This window comes from Oreochromis niloticus, linkage group LG22, assembly GCF_001858045.2.
Source record: "Oreochromis niloticus isolate F11D_XX linkage group LG22, O_niloticus_UMD_NMBU, whole genome shotgun sequence".
NCBI classification, from domain to species: Eukaryota; Metazoa; Chordata; class Actinopteri; order Cichliformes; family Cichlidae; genus Oreochromis; species Oreochromis niloticus.
The window spans coordinates 26,992,563-27,004,665 of NC_031985.2; the positions used below are offsets into that span (position 1 = coordinate 26,992,563).

General features: G+C 39.6%; 1 protein-coding gene across 2 annotated transcripts in view; it reads right to left on the reverse strand.

Annotated features, from left to right (window-relative positions):
- Window positions 1-12,103, reverse strand: part of csmd2 (CUB and Sushi multiple domains 2) — a 268,656-nt gene that overhangs the window by 95,818 nt on the left and 160,735 nt on the right. For both annotated transcript variants that reach the window (XM_025902309.1, XM_025902308.1), the window contains one exon: window positions 6,438-6,564. In XM_025902309.1, the coding sequence (XP_025758094.1) occupies window positions 6,438-6,564 (127 nt within the window). The remainder of the gene's footprint in view (window positions 1-6,437; window positions 6,565-12,103) is intronic.

Here is a 12,103-nt window from a genome sequence, read left to right on the forward strand (position 1 = left end):
ACATAAATGAACACCGATAGCTATTTTTAAAGGACATGCAGTATTACATAGTCTTACATAAGCTTTGATGCTTTTACACAGATACAAACACACGGACGTAAACCTGCTACATTTATCAGGCGCATTGGAGCCATGTCACTTATTTTTACACCACTGTCCGCTAATGGTAAAAACACTTATTGTTGGCATGGCTCTTAGAAAACTGAGTTTCTTCTCCTAAATGTACCACTCCAATCTATCACTGAAGTTTATAACTTTAGTGAAAGAATTTCTGAGATTTTTCTCAGAATCTGCTAAAGGATCATAATATGCTTCGATGCTGAATAGTGAAAAGTAAAGTTGCACAAGGATTTTCATTGGCAAATCCCAGTTATACCAAATCATAAAAAAAGCTTCTTTTAGTTTGCGGCCTTCATCAGAACTTTTGGGCTTAGCACCACACATGAATATATATTGGTATGGCATCACATTCACAACACAAGCTTTCACATGATAAGAAACTGGAATAAATACCAATCCTTCTCATGGTATTCATTTCCTTGCTAATCTTTCCGTTGCTAAAATGCTAATCTTACTAATGCATAGATGATAGACCTTTACATTTTTTCTGCTTAATGGCAGAGAGAGTTAAACCTTTACATTTTTAATAATGCTGAACAAAAAAAAGAAAGAAGAAAAAAAGACCTCTTTTGTTTGCAGTGGCAGCAGCCTAAAGTCTGATGAAACAGATCTCAAACTTTCAGTGGTTTGAATCAAAACGTGGGCGTAAGTGTGACCCTTTTTTTTTTATCAACTCCTGCTGAAGAGCACTTGAGCAGGACAATTGACTCTGAAGTGCAGCAGCAGAAGAAAGCGACTCTCCTTGACGGCTCACAGGTGTAAGTTGCCAAACCTTTTGCACATGCCACAATTACGATGATCTACTGAAGCATTTCTCACATGACCCCAAGCGTCATTATATTTGTTAAAGTAGTTCGAGTGTTGCTCTGCTAATATTGCACATGCTGACTATTCCCTTTACTTTAAGCAAACAAAGACTGCGTTCAAAGGTCTCCATCCCTGTCATGTACATGCCTCTGGCAGTTAGATGCTTGTTATGCAAATGCTGTTATGAAACCCTCAGGTACTATGATCCACTTACGCTCCACCTCCCCATACTTTAGACAGGAGATGCTGAAATGTTTCACTGAATTTGCCAGATTGAATAAATGGATTAAACCGAAAAAATCATGTTTTTTTTTTTCCAAATATATGTATGGGCATCTGCCTTCTTGTACAGACATATAAATGTGTGCTCCTGTGTGTGTGTATTGAGACAATATTGATTTTGTGCTTGAGCATAATGGAGGTTTTTTTGGGAGTGGGGGCTTTGCCTAACCCAGAATGTCAGAATCAAACACAAGTCACATGTTGGACCTGCTCACGTGTTGAAGGATCTCATGTCTTAAACAAACCAAGCTGTTTAATACCATTGTGCTCCATTTCCAGATGTGTGTGTTAAATAAAAACTGGTGTGTGGAAAGACAGAGGTGTAATGAAACAAGGAGCAAAAACAAGATCAATGTTAATCATTGCTGGGTTGCTGGAAGAAGAGAATACTAGCAGGAGGATAAGAAGTTGATGGCAAGCAAAGGAAGCTCTGGATTTAAGGATGAGCAGTTGGATGGATAGGATGGACGTGGGGGTGCATGTCGGGATAATTGGATCCTTTTATAGAGCATCTGAAAACCGCATCTTTTTTTCTGAGTCGGGAATGAACACTTGCATGTGAGGGATGCAAAGACAGTGACATCTAGAATACAGAAGGAGGGTAAGAGTCCTGCAGGACGATTGTAAGAACACATGCTGACGTTATCATGTAAAAAAAGTGTTTTTCTTTTTTTTACTTAGAGCTCTCAGAAGAACACGTGCAAGGGCATTGAGAATGTACTCGTCTTTTAAAGAACCAATCCTCCTGGTAGGCATTTTTCTTCAACTATTCCCTGATTTTTTTTTTCAGAGGGACCAGGACCAGGAAGACAAATGTTACGTTCCAACTGGGAAGCAAGCCTCCCCACTTAACTCAAGTACTTTGCAGGGGTTGGGGCGGGAGTGAGGTACAAGAAAGATGAATGAAACAACATATTGAGAAAAGTGGGTATTACAGTATATCTCGCCAAGGAAAAGGAAATTTGGATCTCTGCGTGCAGTTAACGTTTTGTGGAATCACAGGGAACCATGTTTTGAAGTTTACGGCTGAGGGGTCTCCTTTTACACTCAGTCCCCTCTTAACAAGATAAAATGGTTCAATCAAGTGTCAGAGGAATCGCTGCGAGGAGACGAGATGGAGAAGAGAAGGATGGAAGAGATTTCTTAGGTTTCTTTTGATTCTGCCTTAACTATTTTGTATTCATATGAGAGAAATACAGGGTATCGAGAATCTCTCATATGAATACAAAACAGTCTAGCTGCAATCAAAAGTCCTGTGGGGAGTCTTCAGAGTAGGTGCATGTGTGCATGAAGATGATAAATAAGTAAGTATGTGCGGATGTGTATGGATATGTGTGGTGTGAAGGGAATGAGAAAGAAAAGAGATGTAGAGCAAACACACTCCTGCAACTCTTTTTTAAAACTAATTGAGAGCGTGTGTATAAAGCAAATGTCACAGTGAAAGCTAACCTCATCAATAAGTGTAAATGTGGCCTCTGTGGGACTGTCCCTGTGCGATCATTCATCAGGATGGAGACGCATTTATACAGCAGGCTTTAAAAAAGACGGAACAAACGACATCTCTTCGCCGGCTGGACACCTGAAAAACTCTGTGGTCACGGCGATCTTTGTCCAGTTCACTTACTGTGAGGCACATGATGTAATAGCATGTAAGCAGTGTTATCATGCAGAAGAAAGTAAGTTTGCAATTATTCTTAGGCAGGAAAAGGTGTGAAAGAAATTGGAAAATGAATCAGTGAGATAAAAGCAGAGGCTGAAGACCCCCCCCCCCCCCCCCCCCAAAAAAAACCCCCACCTCATGGTACCCAGCCTGTGATCATTCCCATTTCGTCATCGTTCTGGCATCTTATAGACAAGCGCAAAGTGTCCTTTGGTATTGATGCCTTGATGTGGTGAGTTTATGGCAATTGTGAGACAGGTTTGTCACTCTAAACTCACATATGGATGCTTGTAAAGGACCCCTTTGTGTTACTTTTCAAGTGGGTAAGTGTCATGGTTATACCGTGAAAGAGCATTATTGAATAAGAAGACCCTTATCTTTTTGTCTCCAGCAGCGCAGAGGTTGGTGCACCAACACCAAATAATAGCTCGTGTTATCACTGACGCCAAATCCTTCTCCTCACATACATGTTGTGAAATCAGGCCCAATCTTATCTTAAAGACCTCATAGTACCATGTCACCCCAACAGAGCACTTTGCTCTCAGACTGCAGGCTTCCTTGTGGTTCCTCGGGTATTCAAAAGTAGAAGGAGACAGAGCTTTTAGCTTTCAGACCCTCTTATGTGTAAAGGTTAGGACACCCCTACTTTTAAGATTAGGCTTCAAACTTTCCTTTTTGATAAAGCTTATAGTTAGGACTGGATCAGGTGAGACTGAACCTTCCCTTAGTTATGTTGCTATAGGCATTGACTGCTGGGGGCTTCCCATGATGTACTGTTTCTTCTTTTTTCACCACTTTTCACTCTTTGTGTGTATACACCACTCTGCATTTAATCATGAGTTATTACTAATCTCTGGCTCTCCTCCACAACATATCTTTTGTCCTGTCTTCCTCCCATCACTCCCAACTGGAAATGGCAGATGGCTGCCCTTCTCTGACTCTGAGTCTGTCGGAAGATTCTTCCAGTTAAAAGGGAGTTTTTCCTCCCCACTGTCACCAAATGCTTGCTCATAGCAGCTTGTCTGATTGTTGTTTTTTTTCTGTATTATTGTAGGGTCTTTACCTTATAATACAAAGGGCCTAGAGGTGGCTGTTGTTGTGATTTGATGCTGTAAATAAGACTGAATTCAAATGAACTGAATTGAATTGACAGAACTGCAAAATTTGTTGCAGTGGGATGAGGCTGACCACATTTATTTTCTTCTCAGATTTATCCTTTATTCCAATTATAGCACTGATGCCTTGCAAACAGTTAAAACCAAGTTCAATATCATAAATCCAATCATGTTATAAGTGACCAAATTAGAGTATATGTTTTCTTACTGAACACTGTGTTTAAGATGAACATTTACAGCTTCATTGTTAAGTTTACTATGTGGTCTGCAGCAGTAACCACTGAATGTTACCTCAGTAAAATGGCTCATTGCCTCCCTTATCATCGCAATTCATTTGATCTTGTTATTATCTCTTCATGCCTATAATCCACTCTTTGCCTCCTACCTATACTTTCCTTCCATCAACGACCCCAGGTAAACCTGTCTCTAGGCTTTATATATGTAAGCTGTCACTCAGCACAACTTCTGGTCTCTCACACATACTCAGTACAGTTTGATTAGTGTGCTACCTTCAGCTACACCACTTGATACACAAGGAATCCCTGGGCTAATGCATTGCAAATTCCTCTCAATAATGAATTTCATGCGTAGGATCAAAGACATGAGCCGGAGCATACCTTCTAGAGGAATGCCAGGGAGCCAGAGGAAGGGACGACGCTAATGAACCTAAACTAGCAATCATGAGGGACCTGGGAATGTCAGATGTTCAAGATATGCAGCGGCATTCACACATACACAAATCTACGATGATGACATGCGGAACGATGTGACGTTATGCAAAATGATAAAAACGTAAATACTATGCAGGTTTGGTCTTTTTAAAGACATGTTTGCATTGTTTGGGTTGGAAAATGGATATGAATGAGATACTAACCAAACAAAAACACAGAAGTCATGAAACAAGGAAGAGTGGCACGATTAAAAGTGACGCATTAAAAGGATTAACACTACTGGAAAACCTCTGCTGTTGTGTTTGGGTGAGTGTTGTTGTCTATATTTGTGACTAGATATTACTCCTCATCAGTTATGATTTATTTCAATTCAAATATACTGGAATACAGAGGCACACATCAAATAACAGTGTAGCGCATATATAAACATGCATTAGGCATGATATACATTATTATGATGAGTATGAGATCTTGTAGTGGAAGTTAATCCAATTAGTGATGAGAGATCATAGCTCTCCCACTTGAACCTTTTATTGTGTACCTATGGATTTAGGGGATTCTCCCACAGGCTGAGGTACATTGTGCCATGAGGCTTACAAGCTTATTTTATCAGATTTAACTGATGCTCCATCACAGCACACTGATCCAGTTATTCAGTACTACTCTGAATAAATGATGCATTTCTATACCATTCTATATATCTATATTTCTATACCATTATATGTATGTATATAATATATACATACATATAATGGTATACACACACACACATACACATATATATATATATATATATATATGTACATATACATATATATATATGTACATATACATATATATATATGTATATGTACATATATATATATATGTACATATATATATATATATATATATATATATATATATATATATATATATATATATATATATATATATGTACATATACATATATATATATATATGTACATATACATATACATATGTACACAATTTTAAGACTTTGTAAGGACCAGATGATTTTTTTCCCCTGAGATATAAAACCTTAGAATTTAAAGAGAATGCACTTTCTTTTTACCATGACCATGGCTTTAACATCCTAATGACTTCATCATGTGTAAAATGTTTTGTTATGACACTGCAGTGTCATAACAAAAACAAAACATTGGCTCAAAAGAACTCCGTAAACTCTTGCGCAATCTTACATTTATAAGAACACAAATTGAGTGATTAAACAAACACACACAAGCCTGAAGGTGTTTTTCTTTCCTCCAAGGGCAAGAGTAATGGCTACGAATTGAATTATGGAGGTAAGATGAGGTGAGGCGAGGTAAAGAAGAGCAAATAGTTTCATTAACAGCATGACAACACCAGGGGGTGAAATGATGAAAATACTGAATATAGAACTTGAATTTCTATTGATCAAAAGTGCAAAAGTATCAAACAAGGAATGTACCAAAACCAATACAACCTGCAAGATCTTTCTCTCAAAAACTCAGAGCGCTTGACTTTCTTTTTTTGTAGTCTGAAACCTTTAGACTCAGAGGAGGCATTCCCTTTCAACCAGTTGTAACTCAGCTATTGGCCAACAGTAGCTCACTGAAGATTGATTACACAGCAGCCTGTGAAAGTGATGAATACCACAGCAAAAGGGGGGTGGGCTAAATTGGAAGTATATTGAAAGGTGGTAGATTGAACGAAAGCCTGTAAAAAAACAATGTAATCAGAAAACTAGAGCAAAAACAAAAATAAAAAAAAAAAGAAACCAAAGACTGTTGTTCAGACCTTATAGTGCTTCCTGGGGCCGCCTCAATGGTCCACATGCAGTGCAGGTTGTGCTCATATGGTGCCGGGTAGCCCGGAGAGAGGACACGACCGGAAGGCTCGTCTTTGATGGTGCCACCACACTCGGCTGAAAAGTAGAGTGAAAGCAGCGAGGGGGAATAAAAGAAGTTAATAATGATTGCCACAACAAAGGTTAACATACCTAACAGACCAAAAGTTGCATTACTGCACTTCCAGTAAAGTACAGCTCATCGCTTCCCTCTCATCATTATTAATTATTGACATAGCAGTCAAATCCTCCAATGTGACAGACTCCATCATGTAGTTTGAAATTTGAATGATAGGAGGGAGAGCGGCCAACTCAATACACTCTGTGTCTCTTTGGCTCAGCAAAGGCAATTCACCATCTTAACCGTGATCTCATCTTGTTGCCTTTGAAAGCTGATGGAATTGTTGACTGAACAACACAATATTCAATTTATGAGACTCCAGTTCACTGCCACTTTTAAGGAAGATGCTTTGGAAAAAAAAAAGCGTTTAAGTGTGAAGAGTGTCAAACGAAAGTATAGGTGCGCAACACGATAGGCTGTGAATGACTTGCTCATCAGACAAGTGCCATTGTTATGAGTGTGTGTTTAGTACTAGTGGCGGCAGTCAGTATGATCTCTCTAGTATCATATCACAGTTCACAAAACATAACCAACATAAACTCAGTCTCTAGAAAATTGTCAACACAAAAACACATTCTGGGAAACAGCAAAGCAAAAATCAGAGCGCCAAAACAATCTGTCAAGAAAAAGAGGAACAAAATAAGGTTCTTTTCCAGTAACTTAAGTAATAAAGTGCTTTCAGAAATACTATGACTGAAAAGCAATTTTCAGCCCTTCCTTCAATTACCACAAACTACTCTGAATGGAAAAAAAAGAAGAAGAGAAAAAATGTTTAACATCAGATTTTAAGTGTTTTTTTGTTCCCGTTTTGTGAGGCCACTCTAACTGACAAGAAGATGTCAAAAGTGGTTCGTGTTTCTTTTCCTTCCCCTGAGAGAAAAATGGATCCTTCAAACAGAAGGAAAATTGAGGTCTGGAAATCATACTGATGATGATGGTGATGATGGTCTGTGAAATCCATCAGTGACAAGTAGGCCTTGTACTTCAATACAGCAACTAAAGACAGACACGCAGGGAGAAAAACAGAGAACAGGAAGGGGGAAAAAAAGGGGACTGACTGCAGGAGCACTTAAATTAACATAAGATTGTAGTACTTTAAAAACTGACCATCAGAGAGGGAGAAGCTGTGATTTCTCCACAAACAGACAAAAATACTTTGTTACCTTTTATGCTGCAAATATGTCATTTCTTCTAAATGCAAACAAATATCTTTCTGTCTTTCAAACCTCCTGTCAGCCTTATACAGTACATTATACACCAAACAGGCATAACATAATGGCCCACGTCCTCACTTTAGGTTTGACAGCATTTTAGTAGATAAAGGTGAATGGCTTGAACATGAATTGAGCTGCGGTTTGGGGAAGCCCTCGAAGAGGACTGGCGGCGGCTCCCGAGCCTGGCAGATCCCCATGTACTAAATAGAAGTGAAAGAATTGAAAATGGAAGAGAGAGTGGGGCACGAAAACAAGAACGAACAGCTTGTAGGACTGGGGGATCATATATAGATAAGAACCAGAGAGAGTGTGCTTGGAGTTGTGGTCCAACTCCTGAAATTCAGATACTTTATCTCCCAATATCCCATATATCATGGGATATATCAGGGAGCAAATGAAAAGTTTTTCTTGATAGTTGATGTATTAGAAACGAGGAAAATGGGCAGGGACAGCAATTTGAGCGAGTTTGACCAAATTGTGATAGCCGGACGACTGGGTCAGAGCATCTCCAACACTGCAGCTGTTCTGGGGTGTTTCTGGTCTGCGGTGCAGTATCTATCAAAAGTCACAGTGGTAAACTAATGCTGAGTGATGGAAAAAGTTCATGCTGGTTCTGATAGAAAGGTGCCAAAATAGACACAGAGCATCGCAGTTTGTTTGGGGTTGCATAGCTGCAGACCAATCTGGGTGCTCATGCTGACCTCTGTGCACTGCAAAAAGCCCCAACAATAGGTATGGACCACAGAGCAATAGAAGAACTTGGCCTAGTCTGACAAATTCTGTTTTCTTTTACATCATGTGGCTAACTGGGTGCATGTGCGTCGTTTACCTGGAAAACACCAGGGCGTACTAGCTGGCGGAGGCAGTGTGATGCTTTGGGCAATGTTCTGCTGGGAAACCTTGGGTCGAGCCATCATTGTGGATGTTTCTTTGACAAACAGGTCCGATCCATGGAGGCCCCATCTCACAACTTACAGGACTTAAAGGTTCTGTCAATACCATCTAGGTGCCAGATACCACAGCACACCTTCACGGGTCTAGTGGAGTCCATGTCTCAACATGTGATGGCTGTTATAGCAGCAAAACGGGGACCAGCATAATATTAGGCAGGGGGTTATAATGTTATCCCTGACTGGTGTACATTTAAGTATCAACGATAACCATAGTTAAAAGTTTCTTAAAAACATTAAGAAACAGAATAATATACACATACAGATAATATAAAGAGTATTTCCTTCATTATAGAAAAAAAATATTTGACAAACATGTCAAAGATTAAAAATAGAGGTAAAGTGCAAAAAAATAAAAATATGAACATATCATTCTTCACACTCCTGCTGAGGCTTTCAGTCTGTTTTCAAGCTTTTCCTACCTCTTGTGCTTTTTTTGTGCTGAAGAAAACTCGCTGTTTCATGGATTGAAAAGGCAGTGATCTATCACAGTAAGACAAAGCCATCTCTTTCTTCTTGCCTTATGACCTAAGAAACTACTGCTCAATGCTGCCATAGCAGTATAACTCCCCGAACCACTCTACCCCTTCAATCTCTGCCTCCACATTCATCAAAGTTCAGCTCAGCGTCTCTTCCTTTTGTCTCAGCGTCTAGTCTTAGTGGTTTTATTTTTTCCTTTTTTTTCCCACAATGCTTTTTCAGGATGATCACAAATGAAACCCATGAAGTCATGTTCCTGATTTGCAAATATGGAATTTCTCTCTCTCTAGTTTTCTGTATAGTGGGTTATCATTTTTAGAATGACATTAGATGTGCACAAATAATTCGAACACAACAATAATAACATCCCGGTGTCCACATCGGAGCTTCTGTGTGAGATTCAACCTTGCAAATTTCTTCTTCTATGACTTTCAGTATACACCAGACTCTCCGCCACTTTTTTTTAACTCCGTTCTCCTTCCTGGCCCTTCCCGCTATACCCTTCCCATCTGTGCTCAGTGTGTCCTCACTGCGAGAAAATAATCCCACCATTACAAGCAGAAACAGTCCCTCATCTGCTCCTAAATTCACTCCGGATCTTAAGCTATCATCTGCAGTGAAAGGAGCATCGGGAGGACAAACGTGTTCGGGGAAATACAGTTTGGCGAACGTTGTTTATATCCAGACATGAAATTACCTGTCAGTTTGGTTCGGAAAGGGAGCAGAGCAATACTATTCTAATCACCTTGGCTGATGTCAAAGAACACCTGTCTCCCTGGTTTTCTTCGTGAGTTTCTAAGAAACTGTCAAAATGTCACCTGGGAGAATGTCCAAAAAATGGCTCTGGGTGGGTTAGCATGATACTATATATATATGTCTGTGTGCCAGAATATATGCATACAGTGTCTGCGGTGGCTGGCGACAAGTGACAGGTGACTTGTAGATGATGTCTGAAAATAAAATAGAGGGGTCTATCTTCTGCTAAACTTTCATGGAGAAATTATCTCCATCAAACACATTTCTGAAAGTCTTTAGAGTACAGACGGGGGGTTAAAACCTTGCTTCCTGGGCTCAGGGTTGCTGCTGATATAGAGTCTTTTTTTAGAAAAAAAAAACAGAGTGAAAGGGGGGAATTTGCAATCATGATGCAATATGAATATAAAAAGAAAAAATAGAGCACAGTCATTTTGGATGAGATAATGCACTGAATTGCTGGGAAAGCAACCAAATGGATGCCCCAAAATAGCAGCGCTAAAACAAACCACAGAGCTTTTTTTCCAAACCTGCACTGGTATATTCACATTGTTATTAGGAAGAGGAACTAGGTCATACATCAGCTAAAAAAACTGAAGCCGGCTTGGATTAGCCATGCAAACTATAAAGAAAACACAGATAAATGCTGTAATATATGAGGATGCAACACATAATGCTACTTTAACGGGAAATCTTTGCCTGATTTTAATACAATATATTGTAACAAATAGCAGTGGAAGAAAAGGGAATTACACACTGATGAAAGACATGATACCATAGACTGATGTAAAAGTATGTGATACTATGCAACATGTCATGCTCTTACACACTGCACTTGAATATGGAAACATATACAGTTAAGCCCATAATTATTCATACCCCTGCCAAATTTTGACTTAAAGTTACTTTTATTCAACTAGCAAGTTATTTCTTGACTGGAAATGACACAGGCATCTCCCAAAAGATAATAAGATGATGTACAAGACGCATCATTGTGGAAAAAAAAATATTTCTCAGCTTTTATTTACATTTGAGCAAAAAGTATCATGTCCAGAATTATTCATACCCTTCACAAACTGTCACAGTCTCTGGGAAAATCCAAAGTTCCATACCATTCCAAATAGTCAAAGCTGTTCTAAAGCATCCTAATTACCCTGATTAACTGGGAATAGCTGTTTTAATCAATTCAACAGGTGAAAAACAGCAGCTCTCTGCAGGTGGTCTGTGGACAGTCATGGCTAAGACAAAGGAACTCAGTGAGGACCTGCAGCTGTGCATTGTGGCTGCTCACAAGTGAGGAAAGGGCTACAAGGCCATATTCAAATGTTTTCAAGTTCCAGTGGCTACAGTGCAAAGTATTATTAAAAAATACAAGATGTTCCGCACTGTGGAAAATCTCAGAGGACGTTGTCGGGAGCCAAAAGTGAAACCTGTGCTGGCCAGGAGAATAGTGAGAGAGGTGAAAAAGAATCCAAGGATCACCACCAAGGCCATTCTGGTGAATCTGGGCTCTGCTGGTGGCAATGTCTCAAGGCAGACAGTCCAACGGACACTGTTGGGTTCCACGGATGCAGACCAAGGAAAACGCCACTTCTCCAGGCACTTCTAAGGCATGCAAAAGCTCATTTGGCCTTTGCAAATGCTCATCTGGACAAAGAAGAAGGTTTCTGGTCTTCAGTGTTATGGTCAGATGAAACAAAAATTGAATTATTTGGTCACAATGATGTTGCCTTCATTTGGCATAAAAATGGAGAAGCCTTCAACCCAAAGAACACCATCCCCACTGTCAAACATGGTGGTGGGAACCTAATGCTTTGGGGGTGTTTTTTAGCCAATGGACCATGGAACCTAATCACAGTAAACAGCACCATGAAAAAAGAGCAATACATGAAGATTCTCAACAACAACATCAGGCAGTCTGCAGAAAAACTTGGGCTTGGGAACCAGTGGACATTTTAGCACGACAATAACCCAAAACATACAGCAAAAGTGGTGAAGAAATGGTTAGCAGACAACAACATTAACGTTTTGCAGTGGCCTAGCCAGAGTCCTGACTTGAATCCAATTGAGAATCTGTGGAGGGAGCTAAAGATCAGGGT